At 29.2% G+C, this 21,730-nt stretch overlaps 1 protein-coding gene across 2 annotated transcripts in view; it reads right to left on the bottom strand.

The window, feature by feature from the left end:
* Nucleotides 1-21,730, bottom strand: part of LOC107452009 (uncharacterized) — a 251,421-nt gene that overhangs the window by 121,167 nt on the left and 108,524 nt on the right. For both annotated transcript variants that reach the window (XM_016068280.4, XM_071180218.2), the window contains exon 2: nucleotides 819-1,024. In XM_016068280.4, the coding sequence (XP_015923766.1) occupies nucleotides 819-1,024 (206 nt within the window). The remainder of the gene's footprint in view (nucleotides 1-818; nucleotides 1,025-21,730) is intronic.

Raw genomic sequence — 21,730 nt, 5'->3', positions numbered from 1 at the left:
TCTCCCGCTTTGGAGAGGGGTTAAACTGCTAATTCACCATCGTTTAGTAAAATAAAATATTATGCCGAAACTGGACTCGTTAATCATGATGTTCTCACTACTAATTTACTAAAAAATATCGGTGTGGATACACCGCATATTATATATATATAACGACATTCGGTACAAATAATCAAAAAATGTATCGTTGAATACTGCATTGTATAGAATAGTTATAAATTCATTGTAGTTAATTTCATTATTAGCTAAAGGGGACGAAACAAAATATATTTTTAATGCATTTTATCTAAGAATTTGCGAAATTATTTAATTAACTTCTAAAGAAATAGCTTCATACAAGATATGTAATTTATGGAAACAAAACTGGCATAATTTACTTCCAAACTGAAATTAAACCATCACGTTTTCTTGAAAGCTAAAACTAAGTAAAAGAGCGATCTAATTGCTATAATGTATCTAAAACAGTTTATCCCTAACATAAAATAAAACAGACAGTAAACTATTCTTCGAGAACTTTTCCTGACAGTTATTTTTTACAGAATCGAGTCATTTTCCGGAAGCTCATCTACCCGGTATTCATTTGACGGACAGTAAAAAAATCGAATCATATGAGAGGATAAAAGGAAGAAAAATTAGTCCAGACATCAGCAGATGTTCGGTCACTCCTCATTGGAATGAAAACGATCTTCAGGTCAACTAGTGTTTCAGTCTTATAGGTTGAAAGGCGAAAAAAGCAAAACGAAAGCAGGGCAAGACACATACCAGAGAAAATCATTTGTCATGCTCCCCCCCCCCCGGAACAAAAGAGTTCCACTTACGTCCAAGTAAATCCCAGGAACGTCGTATTTTTGTCCAGAAGGGTTGTCTTGTGGTAGATGTCGATAGAACTCAACGTCGTCCTTATACCACTTGACAGAGTAGAGTTCATCTGATTCTAGATCTAGAGTGCAGTTGAGCCAGACTGATTCACCGAGCATTATTGCAGTTGGTACATCGAGGCTCATGAGTTTAAGGGCGATGACACCTAGAAAATTAAAAGTTCTATTTCAGATTATTTCATAAGAATCTCGACGATTTAATTTGAGCTTATGATATTTTAGTGTATTTCATATTTTATTTTGTTATACCCTACTAAATCGGTGTTCAACTAGGTAACCTTATGCGTATGTGTATAGTGATTACTTATTACTTTATTTTGATATTGTAAAGGGATAATATAAAATTCTTTCCACAAATTTAAGCCATTAGATTGAAATATCTCGAAATTTATAGCAAATAGGTAATATTTTATGATTAAAAATAATATGCAAATTTTTGAATTAACCGGCTCTAAAACTATACCAAATAGGTTAAAATTTTATATAATTAAGAATACTATTACATTATTTATTTTAATGTGCTTTAGATTTAACCCAAATAGGTAATAAATTTATATTATTAAGAATATTTTGAGTTTTTTTAAAATGTATACCGCTATATTTGGATAATTTTCTCTTTGTGAATTTATGAATAAACTGTATATAATGAAGTAATGAACAATTTCAATACAAAAATATTTTTTATAGAATGTTACAGATTCAAAATATTTATAAATAGGGATATTTCCCCCCCAGATATATTACGTGTCACATAAATATTAAACGTAAATTCAAACAAAACTGTAGTTGAAGAGATAACAAATCAGCATGCGCGTTGTAGCCTAGAGTTAGAAACTCCAGTACGGAGGGTATGGGGTTCGATCCTCGACTCCATTGAAACCCACCGAGTACGTGGGTACAGTGCCATGGGTACATGCCATTAGAAAGAACAACAAATGAACCTTATAATTTTAACTCATTTTCACAATTGTTTTCCGTTTTGCTATGTTACCTTACCTTGTTACGATAAATTTAATCAGTAGTTTTCGCATTGTGTAAACAGTGCTCACACTGCTATAGTTTAATGTTCTTCACACTTAAAAAACTTTTGATCACGTTTAATAAATAACAACATAATTATTACGCTTCTTAAATGACTTTTTACAAGGTCGAATTATGTTCTTCATTTCCAACGAAAGTATACGATAAACAAAAATGTTTGAGCAGCATTATTATTGTCAGATATTTAAAATTTTTAGTAATTTGGCACATTAGGCTTTTTGGAGCATTTTTCTTATTCATTTTGTATTTATTCGGAAATGACTTTTCCAAAATTTCTTTACAGCTTAAATATACTTTTTGTTTTAATCCTCTTTTAAACAATAGTAATTGTGTAACTACGAAAATGAGTAGGTTGTAACGAAATTATTGAATATATTTCTATTTCTTTAAACAAAATGTTTGACTTATCTTTGACTAATTAAACTTTCAATTTAAAGCTTAGTAAATGTACAATTATAACTATATTTCGTTTTAAGGATTGAAATATTAATATCTAGACTGCTTTCATTAATATTTTTTAAAATCTAAAACATAATCTCATTAAGACATTTGCGGCTTTCTTAACTATTTTAATTATAGGAATTAAATATGTAACTATTTCTGTTTAGATATTTATTTAAAACTGTAACCAACAAAAATTATTGCGGCGACTTTAAATAAGAATCTATATAAAAAACATTTCTAATCAGATTAGCTAAAAAGTTTTTTTATTACTTAGTTTAAGTATTCTCTTTTGCAGTAAATAATGAATTCTCCACTAAAAGATATTTCTTGTAAATTATAATTATTTCAAGTCTTATGAGTGACGTATTTAAAAATTTGGAATAGTTTCTTCTTAAAAATTCTTTAACTGTTAGAACTTAATTGTATGTAATAAACCTCAAGACTCACGTTACAAATAGACTTGATATTTTCTGCAAAGGAAAAAAAAATTGCATGACATTTTTTAAAATTATATTTATAAAAAAAAACCACTAATGGCACAAACTTACTTAATGCATGTCATTTTTGTGAAATTTTTAATAATGATTACAGAATTAAAGCAAATTTTTATTTTAGCTTCAGTTAAAGTTAGTAATTTACTGTAGACCCTCAATGAAATGTAATAGGCAAAAGAAAAAGAAACACTCCTGTTACAAAAACCTTAATATAACTAGAAAAAAATAATTTTTCAAAAATGTTCGTGGGTCATTTTTACACGACGCAAATGATCTCGCTAACGTGTTTAATATATATATATATATATATATATATATATATATATATATATATATATATATATATATATATATATATATATATATATATATATATATATATATATATATATATATATATATATATATATATATATATATATATATATATATATATATATATATATATATATATATATATATATATATATTAAATTTATAAACATATAAACATTTATAGAATTATTGAATTTAATTTCTGTTAAAGTCAATGTGCTACTGACGGTCCCTAATTGAGAGTAATAAACTAAAACACTTACATTACAAAATGCACGTAAGTGGTGAAGTAAGGAATGCCAAATTTATGACGATGATTAATCCTCAATGGAATGCTTTTCTAGATGAGTTGCATGAGTGAGTTTTATTTTATTTTATATCCAGTGTTGACCCAATGATAATGCTTTTGAACGGACAAGCCCTCATTTGCGTCACACGGAGAGGAAAACAATGAAAACCTCCTACGGTTTGCTCGGGCAATGGTGGACTGCGCTTAGTAATTGCCTCAATTATAACCCCCACCCCTAGCAGTATGCTGATTGCGCTGCTAGTTGATAACGTTTGTAGGTAGATCTCTCTCCTCATTGACATGTGAGGGGTGCAATTTATAAAAATCAAGCACTAACTTGGCGATAAGCTTCTACTTGGCCAAGAAATATGTCAAAATATATTAGTCCAATTTATTAAATTCGAGTTATTTCAAACAGGATTAGATTTACAATTAGAATATAATACATTTACTGATAGTATTGCATTTATCATTACAATTTTATTATCTTTGTGGGTAAGTTAATTTACAAATGTAATTATAGAACGGGTGAACTTATGCATTTGAGAACATTGTGTTATTCCCTTTTCAACTTTCGATTTATTGTGAATAAAAAATTTTATTAGGACACATTTAAACGCATCATTTTGTTTAAATATAGTACTCAGTGTTTTGTAGTTAAAATTAAGAAACAGTTTCAATCACGAGATATCTTCAGAGTAAGAATGAAATAATTTTTAAAAATTTTACAAAACAGATTTTTTTTATAGTTTTATTCGATGAAGTAAAAATTAGAATATTGAGGGTAACTTTCCAATTTTGGAAAATCGAGTTAATATATTTTCATTTAATTTTTTCTGATATTATGGCATTTTATTAAATTTTATCTTAAAATTTGTTGCAAGATTTTCTTATTAACTCTAAAAATAAAGATAAAAGGTCGAATAAAAGAAAAATGTCAAATAAGTTACAAACTTTTATTCTTTTATTTTTTAAAAAAATAATTCATAAGAAATTTTTGCAACGCCTTTTATGATAAAAATTATATTTAAAAAAAAGAAAAAACATGCACTTGGAAAATTAACTGAGACTATGTCAACTCGACACTCATAAGTTAAAAAGTTACACTTAGTATTTTAAGTTTCGCTATTCCGAACAAAACTTTAGAAAAGTTGTTGTTTTTTGAAACTATTTTATTTTATAAGACATGTTAGGATTTTTATTAAGTGATTAAAGAAAAATAATTGAATTGTGCTAAAAAAATTGTTTCCAATATTTTCTTCTTTTTTTAAATTTTGAATTGACAGCAAAACTCGATATAAGATCATATTTGTATTGCATATAACTGTAGAGTAAAGCTTATATTAATCTGCTGATTGACTCATTTATCAACTTAGTAGATAAAAAGAATATGATTTTCAATATATATATAGAAAATCAAATTCTTACTACGATGTTACTGTAAGCAAAACAGAAGAATTTGTTAAAAATCATTTCGAATGAGAAAAAATGTACGAAATAATTCAACTTTATTTTAAGGTTTTTCTTTAAAAACACATAAATTAAATTTTAAAAAAATATACTAGATTTTTAAGTTTCTGATTGCTTCTGTCAGGGTATATAAATCACTTCATTTTAGTCATAAATTAAATCAAGATTAAATTTTTTCAATTTTTTAAAAATAAATCACTAATTTAAATCAGTTTAATTAACTTAAACATAATTTTTATAACATTAATAATGAATTAATTTTTTAAAAAATTATTAATTTAAGTTTTACGTATTTTCATACAGTATAATTAATAAATACATTCTTAAATGTGTTAATTTTTAAAAAGTCTGATTTAATTGACAATGTATGTTTATTAAGGAAGCTATTTTTTTTATTACGGAATAATAAAATGCATATGCATTGAAATCACTATGCTATCCCTTTCATTATAAAATGCATTGATGTAAATAGTGATTATTTTTTTTTTAAAAAATAAATCAGTAATTTCAACAAAATTATTAAAAAATGTTAATTGAAAAAATATATAATTTAAAATATTTTTTTACTAAGAAATTTGATTTGAACTGAAAGATTTTTTTACTAAGAAATATCGATAGGGATATTCATGTAATTATGTTTCAAAATAGACTACATTTAAATAAGAGTGATATGAAACCTTTAAATAGTAATTTTCCATTTAATATGTTTAAAATAATTTTCAAAAAGCATATTTCAATTATATCCATTTAGTTTTTTGCTAATTAAAATGCAAAGCTTTTATAACTTATTGAATATAGAGTTAGAGTGCATCAAGACTTCCTCAAACCAGAATGACGTAGTAATGTTTCAATAATGTTTTCTTATCTAAACTAATTTACTTTTCTTTAGACGTCTAGTTGACAAATTGTCATTATGTCTAGTTGACAATTTTAGCAATTATCACCAAGTTGAATCTAAGAAATATAACTATGATTTTTTTTTCTTAACGCAGTGATTAGTATGTAATAATATAATAATAATTTTATCCATTTTTAGTAAGAAATATTAACTATTTTACTTCTATTTTTAAACAATATTATTAAAATATTGTATCAGATGCTTTGGATGCTAAATTTTAAAAAATCCAATTAATTTTATTCGAATTAAGAAAATCCATTTTAAATCAAATACGTGCGATTTTGGAGTAAAAAAAATAATGATTGCCAACCATGGCTTCTGGTCAGAGTCATTTTATGTTCAAATATTTTTTTAAAAATAATATGCGGAAGTTTGGTTAAGATAGATTGGTTAAAACTGGTTTAAAATTCAAACTATCAAATATATTCAAAAATTGCATGTGAAATTTTTTTTTAAATTATTAAATATATTAAATAAATTCAAATTTTTAAATATTAAAGTAAGGTTCTTAAAACTTAATTAAAACTTGATACTACACCCTGAACTTTTATTTTTTAACTTAAGACAAGTGAGCAACAAATGTATATATTTTTTAACTTTTTAACCAATATTCTTGAAACAATTGCATTGGTCTAATTAAAATTTTGACCGATTTTCGAAACTTTGATAGCCATATGTCACCTTAAAATGAACTAGAAAAAAATTTTTTTTTTCATAGCTTAAATACAGTTTGTATTTTAAAATTACAGAAGTATTAAAATTTACAAACGTGTAAAAAAATTCCTTTTAAATAAAAATTATAAAAGGATAGAGGAAAACTTATTGACAAATCCCCCTCCACCCTCAACACACTAGCTTCTGGCGAACAATATTGGCGAGACGATGCTTTTATCAGAAATTGTTTTACTGCATGAATGAAGTAGGAGGGATGGTCATAAGGGTTGCCTTAAGCGCAGTCCACCAACCTTTATTAAAGGGGGATAAGATGTTAGCAGCGCAGTCCACCATATTTCAGAAAACCATTAGCGCAATCAGGTATCACCGGTTTGCTCAATGGCAAGGGGATTCAGACCCTTGACTCTGCTACCACTGAGACCCATTGTATGGCATAAAAAGAACTCTGATATGCTTTAGCAAACAAAAGCCTTCAGCCAAGATTCTTCCAAACAGATTTCTGCTAAAGCTATTAGCAAAAATATGCAAACGAGGGCAACAAAGAGTCGGATACCTGTCAGGTCTCATTTTTTCTCGAAATTCCAGAGTTCGTTTGCAGTGATGTCGGCAGACGACACAAGGACATTTAAGGGCTGGAAACGGGTTATGTGGTGGGCATAGATCCCCTATATTAGTCCCTGGTGGTGGGGTACAACACTTTAAGCCTGGTATTGTAGTCAGAGAAAATGTCAAATTTGCGAAGAACCTATACTTGTTTGTATTGTGTACAAGTCTGGTGGAAGTATCATGATGCGTGGGGTGTTCTGCTGGTAAAAATGTTCTACCCTAGTATTTCTCGGGGATAACAAATTAGCTAGATAATATCTTGATTAGTTGGCAGGACAATTGCATAGTGCATAATTGCATTTTACTAGTAAAATGGCGGATACTTCAAGGGCGATAATGCAACTATGCACCATGCTAGATGAATTGAAAATAGGTTCAATGAACATCAATCTGACTTCTAACACTTTCCATAACCACCACTAAGTCAGGATCTTAACCCAATAGAGAATTCTTGGGGAATATCGGAAAATCGCCCCAGACAGAAATTTCTTCTTCCATCTAATTTACAGGTTCATAATCAGTGCAGCAAATGAATGGTATTCTCTGAACATATAGTGTGCTAAAGAAGCTCGCAGAATCAATGCCCACTCAAAAATGGGCTGCTATCCGTGCAAAAAGAGGCCCAATAAATATTTATCTATTATGGTTTATAATTAATTAGCCAGTGTGAGACTCAATTTTGCTTTTTTCAATGTTTATAAAGCAAAAGATCCTTTCCAAAAGTAATATCATTCTTTTCAACCTTTTTTTTTAATTCCCTGATAAATAGAAATGATTTGGCACCCAAAATAATAATATTAATAAAAAAAACACATTTATTTACGTTTTGAAATGTTTCATAAGCATTATAGGATATTTATGATGGTTTTAAGAGCATATAAAAATGTCTTGCAACCATCTATTTGTTAAATATCAAACAAATTAATTTGAAAGTAAAACCTGAACTGAGGTACAAAGAAATATCATGAATACATATTGTACCACATATTAAGCGAGCAAATAAGATCTAAAATAAAGAGACAGGTACACCAACACCTTAATTTTACGTTATTCTAACGTTAACGTAAGTTTGAACTCCAATTCTCAATCCTCTGCACGAGGAAAATTATGTTCTGAAGTTTCCAATAATTCTCTCTCTATATAAAAATATTAAGAACCGCCGAAAAAGTTTTTGGTGTTAAACTTAATACTACATTTTGTTTTGCAGCACACAAACTATAAGACTTAGAAATTTGAAATTAGGAAGGTGTATAGAAAAATGTATAGAATACGATGAAGTAAAAAAAATTAACATTCGATAGTTAGTTTGAGACTTATTATTCGTTAAACTGTCAGCTGTTCCTGTTCGAACTGTTACATGATATAAGGTTACAGTTAAGTATTGTTAACAAATAAATTTACTTCTTATTCATTTGTTCCACTGTGTCGCACAGTCTGCATTCTGAAGTTTAAGTACTGTAGGTTATTTTTTCAAATGTAGGTATCCGTTTATTTTGTCAAGATTAGCATGTTAACAAAAATTTGCTTACATAAATATTAAGTAACCTTATATTTTATTAACAAAATTTTTTTATCGACTTTAAAGCAAACAAAAAAAAATGAAAAGCAATCACGGGAGTTGGGAAAAGGAGGCCCAGCCCGTCCCTTTTCAATAATCGCAACAAAACTTGTACGATTTACATACGATCATCATACGATACAATTGCAGAACTTTCATGAGAAAAAAGTCTATGTATTTCATAAATACATAAAAATTTATTTTACTATTGTTTTTGCGTCAGATACTATGTCGATGAAAAAAAATCAAGAAAAATATTCCAAAAATACTTTATAGTCTATCAAATTATGCATTTTATTTCTATATTATTACATTATAGAGTGGATTTTTAAAGAGTATATAGTGCTTGAAACGCATTTTCCAATCAATCTATTGCTCACACAATATAGAAATATAAAATATTTACAATTTTCGATTGCAGTCAGCTAGGCTCTACATGAATATTCATAACAAATCAAAGAAAAATATATTTCGAAACAAAATATATTAATTTAAAAGTTTGAGAAATTAAATCAATTCACAAAATATATTATTTAATTTCATTTTTACAGAATCCTTCTCAGATAGTACAATTGTGTGCTTAAATGTATACAACATTTGTATGAAGTTGCATATAAACCCAACAGCTTATAAATTTAAAAAAACAAACTAAATTTTGAATATAAGAGTAAGCCCCAGTTTCTAAGCAAATTTTTTTCCTTAAGAGTAAAAAGTCTTAAAAACTAGCTTAATTAAATGTTAGAAATGCTAAGCTAAATTAGAATATTCCATTATATTGATTGAATATTTGTAATTTAAACTGCAGTTGCAGTCAAAGGGAATTTGCAGTCGTTACCGCCTATCCCTTAATACCACAAACGAATGACTTGAATTTGCAAAGCAGCTTGAATCGTCTTATTAATATCCCACTTCCTAATCAATGTAACAGCACAGTTACTGGCAGTTTTGAATTCGTATTGTAAGCAGATAACTAAGGATTTCAATGATACATAGAAACTGGAGGGAATTGTTCAGTTTATTTAGAATCTCGTTTCTATCACAGTTGTTAATATTATAATTGGTGAGTTTGAAAGTGTCTAAAAGAATTGAATTTTATTTAAGTTTACTACACCACCAATGTTTAAGCTTGACAATTGTACTGTACAAAGTAAGAAGTTATAAGTTAAACACAACAAGTTTAAATAAATAAATAACGCTATAATTTGATGAGGAAAATGAGCTATCACACAATAGTGATGAATTATTACACGATAATGACACAATAGCGATGCAATAGTGACGCAATGAAATTTACAAAATGGTCCATTTTGGACTGGGTGGTCCAAACAACGGACCACCCTAAATAACTTTCGATCTAATGATTGGATATTCATGTTCTAAACCTCAATCTTAATGGTTTAAGGGGATAATTTCAAATATGACATTTAACTACAGCAAGTAATATTTTCAAGTTTAAAATCAGACATAAAAACGTTCTTTCTCTAAATAAACACTCCTTTTCTTGCTAGATTCTGATTTCTGACCCACAAAATATCGGCACCATATCTCGAGAACTTTTTTCAGCGCATTATTGAATAGTGTTCGTACATAACTATAAAATTCGTTTATCCAAAGATAATTCCGTGCAAAATAGTTCCGCAGTGGACTGATCGTCAGTAGTAGATCGACCTAGATGAAAGTCAAAGTCAAGCATAACTGACTACGGTCAGTTTGCGGGTGGGTGACTTCTTTGATCAGTCTGCTAAGGGACCGAGGGTGTGAGATATCTGTCCTAGTATATCTATTTTACCATAAAGTGCTCGACTTCATGAGCAGCTCGTCGGGCTACCGAAGTAGGCAACCATTGCCTTTGCAGGGGATAAAAATTGTGATGGCATGTTTTCGGATCATGCTCAAGGATGTTTCCCAAACAGTCGTCAATAGCCCATTGTGTAACTCTAGTTCGGCGTAAACCAACAACAATAACAATCAGATAAAAATATAATTTTTAGTAAATATTTATTATTTTATTCAATAATTGGAAAATTTTTGAATTTCAAGACTTAAAATTTTTCACATCATTTTAAATAATGCGATTTTAAATGGAAAAATACAAAATCTGAGCAAAATTGGTAGAATAGTTAATGCGAAATTGAATTTTGAAAAATGTCGTTTTTTTAGAATTCGATTTCTCAGAGACAATTCGATCGATTTTGCTTAAATTTTGCATTTTGCCCTTTAAATTTAAATTTCTTAAAATCATGTAAATAATTCTATACCTTACAGTAGCAAATTTTTTTGTTCATTATTAAATAAAATGGTAAAAAATAATAAATAATTATTTAAAGTTATATTTTGAATGGAATTACATCTGGATAAACGAATTTTATAATTGCGTGCAAAAGTTTTTCAATTCACTTAAGTTCTCGAGATGTAGTGAAATACGGAAAAAGTAAAATCAACATTAAGGGTCCAAACTTTGAACCGCTCTCTTGACCAAACTATTAGGACCATATTTCCCAAAATGCAGCTACAGCCTATATCTTAGGGATCAGAAATCCGAATCTGTCAAAAAACATTTTTTTTTCTTCAGAAAAATCATTTATCTGTGTCTTATTTCCTAACTTAAAATATCATCTGCACTGATTAATTAGCCTATTTGAGATTACCCCTTCGAGCCTTCAGAGCTCTAGAACCCCAGAGCCCTAGTCCTAGATCCGATCGTTAGATCAAAAGTTATTCGGGGTGGTCTGTCTTTTATTTTGTGCACTGCATGCACATATTATGTAATGCCTTTATATTCAAAAATATAATTAATATTTAATACATTTTATATTTAATAAATATTTTTAATTTAATATTAATTAAATTCATGTTTTTTTGTTCTATTCAAAACAACACTTTTGAAATACACGTCTGATGACCATTTTTAGCAGTATTTTAAACAACATTGCTTGTTTTTCGCAATATTAGATCAGTTATTTTGAATTTTAGATTTAGATTCCTTATCAGAGAATACAATCATTAGAATCGCTCAGTTTGTAATATTTACTTACAGGATTTAGCTCCCTAGTATGAATGAATAAAAATGAAGCTAAATAATTTTTGAAATAGACATCGCTTTTTTATGTTTGATTTTGAAATTTTTTAATGGTCTACATACGGGCTTAAAATAATGAGTTCAAATATTCTATTGATCTATTGAAAAAAAATGGAACAGAGTTATATGTCTCATGGACATATCTATATTCAGAATTATGTAAGTAAAAATTCAGCACACGTTTCATATGCAATGAGATATTTCAAAAATAACTTTATAATAATTCTGAAAATAATGTAAGCAACGTAGCTTTTGTACCATAGTTTTACGTCTGAATATTATGTTCTATGCCTTTTCGTATTCTTTTAATGCAGTGATTCTCAACCTGTGGGGCGCGCCCCCCTAGGGGGGCGCGAGCACACCAGAGGGGTGGCGCGAGAATATTCACGAGAGATTATTATTAATAAAAAAATTTGATTAACTGGATGAAAGGAAAGCGCACATATACATAGAAAACAAAATACATTTTGACATATTTAATAACTTATTAAAGTGAAACAACTTATTAAATCAAAATTTAAGGTGGGGAGCCAAGGGTGGCTTGGCTTTAAGGATTTTTTTATAATTTTCTGATTAAGTCTGTGTATCTGAATTTTTTCTGTAACATCTTACACCTATCTCTAATATATATCACGTTTACTTTTAATTGTAAAATAAAATTTCATTTATTTTATAGAACAATTTTAAAATTTTAGCTTCTTCACCTAAGGTTTCGCACAGGTTCCAAAGGAGAGCCATGTTTTGAAATAACTTTTTCACTTACTCAAATTATCTTTAGAAAAAACACTTGGACTGGCAAACTTCTCTTAAAAAGGCACTTTAAGTGTCTTGCTGATTGGAACAAGTTTCCCGACTTTAAAAAAGATATTTGTTTTCAGAGTGTATAATTTGTTTATTGATTTTACTTTGATAGTTCTTGAGTGAAGTCACTAGTGATTCTTTTGAGTTAACTCATTAGAATTAATCAAGAATTATTGTGTTAATTTTTTCAGAAGGATTAGCCAACAAGTAAGAGTTAAATAACCATACTAGAGTTAACTAACTAAACCCATAACTAATCTAAAAATACCCAAATTTGCAAGAAAATACCAGAATCGACCACAAAAACACTCATAACTTCCAAAAAATAAAAAAATACCTGAAAAATGACTTTAAAATGCAAACAAAACAAAAAACTTGAAACAAAATATCGCAAAGTCTACTAAAGTGCAGAGAACGTCAAAATATTATAAAAATTTAAAAAATAACAAAGTTCCACATTTGATTAAAATGAAATAAATCAATTGGCATTTAATTCAAGCATTCCTTTTTGAGAAATAATATGCTACGTAATGATTTATAATTAACTCTTTTATAGATTTCACGTTTGATTCCGTAGGTGGCCCGAGTGTCGCGCCACTTGGGAACATACATAAGGTCTCTCTTACCATTTGCACGACATAAAACTATTAATCTGATAGATTAATTCGAATTAAAGTAATGTGGTTAAAGAAAATGAAATAAACTTTCAGAAAACATATTATAGCTCAAAGTTCTAAGAATTTAAACACATTATCTTCTCACCTGGAAATTAGAACAACTGCTAATAATTAAATCACTTCATACAGTGGAGGCCATTCAAGGAAATATCTTCCAATTCAGCCTCGTGCACCTCAGATACAAGATTTACAATGCAGAAGGGACATCTTATGATTCAAAATAAATTTCATTTTACTTTGGGGGGGGGGACTACGTTAGGAACACTGGCCACCTTTGGCTTACCCACCTTACTTAATCAAACATACTAAATTTTTTAAAAAAATTAATAATTTTTAGTGACTTCCTTGGGTCTGTCCTGCAGAGCAAAGTTTTTTGATGTGAGGCTTAATATTAGAAATAGCCACTCTCAGTCCTGGTTCTATACTTAGCCGTGATCTATATTTTGTCTTCAAAGAAGCCACAGCAGAAAATCCAGTTTCACAAAGGTAAGATTTTGAAAACGGTAATAGAATGCGAAATGCCCTTTGTTTCAGTGCAGAAAAATCCTCCTCCTGCCAAAATTCAAATAGTGATTTATTACTAAATTGCATTTCAGTTTCGCCACTTGTCGTGAAGTCTATGAATTTTTCTTCCTCATCAATTGAGAGTCCTTCGGGAGTCTTATGAAATGGATTCCTAAACCACTCGTAACTTGCTAGCAGTTTGTCATGAGCAGGAAAATACTTTTTAAAATTCTTTGCCAGCATGGCTAAATGATTTTCAATGGTTACAAACGTAACTTTCATATATTCTTCTTCAGCCTTGTAAGTTTTAGTACAATTATCCACATTTGCAAACATTGTTAGGTTTTTTTGCTTTAAATTTCTGCCCCACAAATCTAATTTTCTACAAAAAGCATTAACTTCATCACTCGTATCCAACATATGTGTATTTGCTCCTTGGAGTTTAAGATTCAAGTTATTTAATTTCTCGAATATGACGACCAGGTATCTCACTTTCATCACAAATAAACAATTGTGTAAATTCCCGGTTTCCGGTCTGTTATCTTCTAAGAAAGGGACGATTTCTTCTCTTAATTCATGAGCACGTTGCAAAAATTTCTCACGTGATAGACATCTTGCCTCACATTTAAATAGTAACTCTGAATGTACTGAACCCATGTCATTACAAAGAGCAGAAAAGATTCTCGATCTCAGGGTTCTCATTTTTATATAATTTGAAATGGTTACAACCACAGTTAATACAATATTTAAACCAGGACGTATTTCTTTCGAACCCAAAGCTTCTCTGTGGATCATGCAATGTGTCCAGACGCATTGAGGCGATTTTTGTTTTACTAGTGCGATTTTTGTTTCGAACCTTCCGGATATTGAACAAGCATATTCCGATGCATATTCCAGTGCATATTTCGATGCAATTTTTGCATTCTGTGTTTGCATCATTCATAACATCATTTAAAATAGCAAATAATGCTAGCGCTGTTGTTTTGAGTTCTATTGATTTGCAGAAATGTAGTTCTACTACTGACATATTATCACAAAATCAAACATAGGCAATGAAATGAGCATCTTCATTAATATCTCTTGCTTCAAAGTTTATTGAAAACATTTTGTCACGCATCATCGAGGAAAGCTGACACTACATTTTCAGCTGTATCACCAATTCGACGAGCAACAGTATCATTTGAAAGAGGTATGGACTGTAATTGTTTTGAAAAATTAACTCCAAACATAGTTTCTACAATCTCAATTGCTGCTGACTTTTACTTTACTTTTGTTTTGGTAGTTAGTTAAAAATAATTTAAAAACAGAATTAAATATACTCAATATACATTATTGTTGCATACATTTTCTGCAAGTGGGGGCGCGATGAAAATTATGATTGAAAACTGGGCCGCGAATACTGAAAGGTTGAGAAACGCTGTTTTAATGTATTGCTATATATATATTGATGAAATATATTTGAGGAAAAATTTAAACATAAATATGTAAACATATTATGTATAGGAAACATATTATATAAATTATATTATATATCGGATTATCAGTTTTGGGTACATGTTTTTTCAAATTATCCAAGATACTTACGTAGATAAAAAAAGCGTTGGTCATACAATCAAATATTTAAAATGGTAACTGGATTGAAAAAGATGTATAAAAATAAATAATTGCAATGGTTATTCTGAAGTATCCTCCTATAATACATTAATATGTTAGTTTGTTTATAACTTACGCTCCTTCAACAGTGTTGTTGGTGTTCTAAAATAAGACGAAGAAATATTTATTTTGCGTAAAAAATAAATCAATTCTTTTCTTCTTACTTTTAATCTTTCTCATTTTACCTCATAAAATTTTTACAATAAACATTTTAACACTATAGTATGCATATATTACATTGATAAAAAATATGGTCAAAATTACCAGAATATGGTTAAATGAACCTGTGCATCTGACTCTATGGGGATAACAAAAGTATAAGGGGCTAATTGCCAAAAATATAAGGGCCTAACCACGCCTACTAGAGAGTTGATTTAGGGTTTTCTATGATTAATGTTTGGTAGTGTATTGTAATTAAATAGGTAATTACTTTTAGGGCACAAGGTGAATATAAGGATTTTTTGGCCTTTACTGCTTTAATGTATTTGGTTGCTGCCATCATTGTGTTTTCTTTTTCTACAATTTTATTTTGAACTAATAAGTGTCACGGAGATTCTACGCTCGGACAGCGAGTGCTGGTGCGAACCTGTGCTCCCTCGCCTGAGGGAACCTTTCATGGCGTCGGGTCACAAAATTTTTCAGTACGCCCTTTATTAGGGGGGGGGGAGTACTTATATCTTAACAAAATGTGTCGTAATAAGAACTGTAATTTTGAAAGCAAGACCTTTCGGTGAACCGCCACCGTATGAACAGAAAAACTACCAAATCAATAGTTTAAAACAGCGTATTCTTTAGTTTTAGTAATCAAAAATATGTTGTTGTTTTCTTTAAATTAAAAATGTTATACTATAATTTTACCAAAATTTTTTCTTTCCCTGTAAAAGTCTCTTTTTCAGTAAAACTAGCTCTATAAAGTCCAGAAAAAAAAGTTCTACTCAGTAAAAAAGTATGAAGTTCTCCACGTTAGTAGGCGCAATTTCGCATGTCGGGTCTTTGGAGGCAGAAGAAAAGGAGTTAAAAGGGGCAGGGCGGGGGCTTGAGTATTGTTAAATGTGGTATCGTTTCAAATTTAGTATTCATGTTTTTTACCATGAATCGAAAGAGAGCAAATCCAAATCGATAGAATAAATATGTAGGGTTTCAAGTGTTTCCATTTATAAAAATTTATTTTGAATTTTCTTTATTCATAGTTTCAGTATTGTAGTTTATAAGTTATCTAAACAACCTAGGTAGTGCTTCCTGAACATTTTAATGCTGAATGTATTGAAATAAGAATAAAAAATCTGAATCAAACTTTGTTTCCTGGTACTGGTTTATTATGTATGCTTTAAAAATTCTGGAGGAAATTAAAGTAAAAAGTACCGGCACTCAGCGTGCCGGTACTTTTTACGGTTAAATCCATTTTCATCGTAAAATTTAGGGAATAAAAAACTGATGCATTGTATTTTTTGCAGTAATATTTCTTATGATATCATCGAATCAGTGTAATTAAATATTGCTGTAAAAATGGCGTTATAAATTTTTATGGTTAAAAACGGATTTTACGTTAAAAGGAATGTTATAGATGCTACACTCAGGGTAAAAGTACTTTTTGATGTAATTTGATCTGGAATTTTTTATAGTGTAGATAAAAATAAAAGGATAGATGAAAATTATTGAGTAAATGAAAATAATAGTAGGGTTAATTGGGTATTAACAACATAAATTTACTTGACTGTTGCCTTATTTTATAATTATACGCATGCTTTGTATACAATTTTCAATTATTAACTAATTAAATTACAGTTTCGGTAAATAACTGAAAATGAAAACAGTTTTAAGGCTTCTTAGTTGAATTGTCAATCGAAATTAGAACGAATTGGAAAACAGAATCTCATAAATAAGAGTGAGTTTTTATTTTGAAAAATTTAAGACTCCACGGCAGAGAAAAATAAGAAGGATGGCGCAAAAAATATATCTCTTGTTGTTTCAAATAACTGTTTTCTAAGCATTCCATCTATATGCAAATATAGAAAAGGCTGGTATCTTACGCTTTGTTTCTGAGATTGCAGTGAATAGGATAGACGGGAATTGCCTCTTGGATGTTGTTTGCACAAGATTATTAAGATATATCTTCGAATTACCATTTATGCAGGAAAGAAATATTTTGTATAAGCCTTTGTTTTTTTTCCAACCCAACGCTTAGGCGGCAACGGTCTGGACTAATGGTCTTTCTGCTAGCTGAAGTAAAATTTTATGAAATGGCACAAAATGCGTGGGAGTTTTTTTACTATTAGATTTTTATATGCTTAGCTTTTTTGATAACTGGCAGTGCAATAGCTTATGTAGTCAGAAAACACTTTTTCTGATGAGTTTTTATTTTCTTTTTTTTTTAAAGAAGAATTTAGTATTTTTCGCTTAGCAATGTTGGAAGATAATTGCATTTAAGTAAGTGACTGATAAGTGGAAAAAGTTTTTTAATTTAGATATAATAAAATTCAACGAGTCATTGGATATCATTTCCTTAGTTGTGAAGCTTTAAAACTTTTACCTTTATAATTACTTCAATTCTTTCTTTTCTGAAAATCAATTCAGTTTGAATCTTAAGAAATTCGTAAGATATCACATTAGTACTAATATTACAATATCTAACAATATTTAAATGGGAAAAAAGTTTATGACTACTCAAGAAAAATTATCATAAAAGATGTGGAACTAATAAAAAATTATATTCAAGGAAAACGTACCAATATAGTTTAATCTTTTTCACAGTTCAATATTATAGTTCAATCATTTTGTACAGTTAATTTGTTTCGATTGTAATTTAAAATATGTATCATGTTCAAAACTTGCAGGTAAGCGATTTTATAAGAGTGTATTACATTAAAATATTTACTTTTAGCGAATCCACGTACTTAAAATAATAAGTATCAATTAATCATTTTTATGTCAAGGTAATAATATCCACTTAACATAAAAAATGTCTAATAAAATTACCAATTCTTTAAAATTCTTTTACTTCTTTTCAGGGGTATGTAAAATACGCTCTCTATGTAAAATACGAATTGTATGTAAAATACGAAACGTAAAATACGTATGTAAAATACGAATTAAATTTCAACGATAATAAATGCCCGATTCCCTTAGACCAGATACGATTTTTGTTTTACATTTCCTTAGGATCAATATTTAGTTTATTACTTTTGTTTATAGATTACTACCAAGTTTAATGAGAGACGCAGTCTTAATTTAGTTGAAGATATCTGGATGAACTGATTTTTGGTTTTCATGTAGGACACAAACTATTGTGTACAAATTATTTATTGTGTAACATTAACTGTGCAAAAAAATTTATTTTGCAACATTTTCGTGTACCCTTATTTTAATTTTTTTATGAATAAATATTTAATGCTCATTGCAATGTTTTAGTTTCAAGATCTCTATGAGTTTGAGTTTGACTTTGTGAACTTTCTTTAAGTAACGTAATAGAATTTAATCCTACTGCAAAGTTTTCTGAGAAGATCGTTTTGTTCAATAAGTGTCACGTAAAGATTTGAAAAATGCGGAATAATAACAAATGACAAAAAATGAATATAGTAGTAATAAAACATATTTCAAATATGTAAATACATTATAATTTTAACTTTTAAGTTCCTAATTCTTGAAAAAAATCTGTCTATCAATCCATATATATTTATATATATCTATACATATATCTATACGTATATATATATATATATATATATATATATATATATATATATATATATAATATATAAACTTGAAGAAATGTAAACTTATGTAAACTAAGTCAAAACTTGATTTAATTAAATTCAGAGTTTAAAAATGTCGCATAACTGCAAAAAGAAACGAATATTTGGATAAAATTAAAAATTAAAAAAATAGAATTCCATTAAATTATTTTTTTATTCATATAAAACAAAACTAAATACACAGCAGACATTTTTCTTCCTGTCTGCGTTGCATTAATTACTTTTAATATAGTCTTAACGGAGTTCTTTTTTTTTAAAATGAAGCACTTCATATTCGTAGCTAGTTTTTAATCAAAATCACCATTGAAACATTTTATCTTTTCCAAAGTTTTCTAATCTCACTACTTAATTTTAAATTAAGAGATATTTTCCCCGCAGTTCATTTTTTATTAAATTTTAATTCCAAGATAATTTTAATAAAAGTCATGAATTTCTGAGAGAATCGATTGAGAGCAAGAAAAATATTTCATGTATGCAAGCTGAAAACATTTATGCGTAAAAATGTATCATTGCTTTATCATTGTTTGCTCCCTTTATTGGTGCAGTAAAAATTCGCTTACAACCGTTTATGGGCAAAAATATCACAAGAAATATCGTTTGTGATGAAATTAAACGAAACTAGGAATAGGTTCCTGAAGAGTGTTAAAAGTTCTCTGTATTATCATAAAGCAACATTACGAAATTCATAAACTTTTATCGAGGCAATTTACTACCGAGTAAAATTTTGACTGCATCGAAGGACTGCTTCATGTAGCCACTTCTGTTTTCCTTCAATAAAGAAGTTTATGCAGAGTAGATGCTTCGCTATGCTTCAGAGATCTTTTAAAAGCCGATTGGGAGTTGTTGTTTTCAAAAGATCACATATTCTTTGTTTGTAAGCTCTTTTTTTATTTATTATTAAAATGAAATAGCAAATATAGATTGAGCGAAAAAAGTTGAAATTCTAAAATTTATTACGAAATTGCGATTTCTTTTAAGTAAATTGGTTTTCGGTTAGTCTTTCCTTCACAAAATTTTACTACTAAATATGATTTATCTAAATATATTTTACTGCGAAATATTATTTAAATATGATTGATATGACTGATAAGTTAAATTACTAAATATGATTTATTTTGTTCTTCTGTTGCCAAGGATAAATAGAACACGCTTCTTTTAGTTGAAATTTAATTTAACGTAAAGCATTTGTAATGTTTGTACCGCCTTCTGGATCAGTAGATAAATTTAACAAAATATATAGAGAAAACATGGAAAAAATATAAAATATTCTTCCGTGTTTTCTCTGCTTTAAAAATACCGAGAAAACACGGAAAAAATACATAATATATTTTTTTCAGTGTTCTCTTCATAGTTTTAACTTATTTTATGAGTTCTATGTACTTGCCGCTAATGAGCAGTAAAATAAAACTTATTATTTTTCTTAATTTTCGTTGTTAATCTCTCTTTTCATTTGTCCTTTTTGACGGACCCAATTCTGGGTTTACGACTATCAATATTCAACTTTGTTGCCTCGTAATTAATAACCCAACCCAGAAAAACAGAAAACTTATGAATCAAGGATTGCTACAAACTTGCCTTCGTGGAGGACTTTTTCATGGAATTGACCCTCATTTGAGTGACATGGAGATAACCACAGAAATCTCTTATGGTTAACTGGATCCTAACACATCCGTCTACGTCAAAGAATATATTACGTCAACACTGTGATTGGCGTGAGCCGGAAGCAGAATTCGTACCACCATTCGTATCACTTCGTACCACCACAGGGATTCAAACCTGGGTCACCTCAATGGAAGGCGAATGCTCTACCCTCTGAGATAACACAGATCACTTATTATATATATTGTAACCGTCGTTGAACAACCGACCCAGTTTTACAACTACTAGTGTTCAACTCCGTAGCCTTGTTATTTTGAACCCAATCCAGAAGAGAAGGGAACTCCATTATCAAGTATGGGGAGAAATGTGTCTTCGTGGGGGACTTTTTGATGGATTTAACCCGCATTTGCTTTACATGAGAAAAATCACGAAAACCTGCCACGGTTAGCCTGAAGGCTCTAACCCATGATCCGTCTCTACTGAGGATATTTTACGTCAGCACTGTGGTCGGTGCAAGTCGGATGCGGAATTCGTATCGAGCAGCCGTTGTTGGGATTGGAACTCGGTGCACCTCATTGGAAAGCGTGTGCACTATTCCCCTGTGCCATCAACGGCTCACTTAATATGTTTCAAAATTTTTACACAATATATGGCCTCACTTTACTTTAATACTTTTGTTTACGATAGTGTAGATATTTATGCACATTAAATTCTTCGCTAAGCTTCACTTAACTAAAGATAAGACGATTGGGAATTACAATTTATGAAAGCTCACAAGTTGTTTATTTGTGAGATTCATTCTTGAGATATCTAATTTTAAATAGAATAACAGTGCGTTTAATATAAAAAAGGATAAAACTTCTAAGTTATAACTCAATACCCATTGATTATTAAGTGAGTAATTTTTGATATTTTTTTTTTCACTACGCTTAATATTAATATTTTTCGCATTGTCTAAAGAGAGTGTCATGTTCTAAATCCGCTAGTGTTCTCCTTT

This window comes from Parasteatoda tepidariorum, chromosome 1 (genome assembly GCF_982258835.1).
Source record: "Parasteatoda tepidariorum strain Cologne lab strain chromosome 1, Ptep-v5.0, whole genome shotgun sequence".
Lineage (NCBI taxonomy): Eukaryota > Metazoa > Arthropoda > Arachnida > Araneae > Theridiidae > Parasteatoda > Parasteatoda tepidariorum.
The sequence above is the reverse complement of the archived record's forward strand: the minus strand, read 5'-3'. Positions and strand labels throughout refer to the sequence as shown.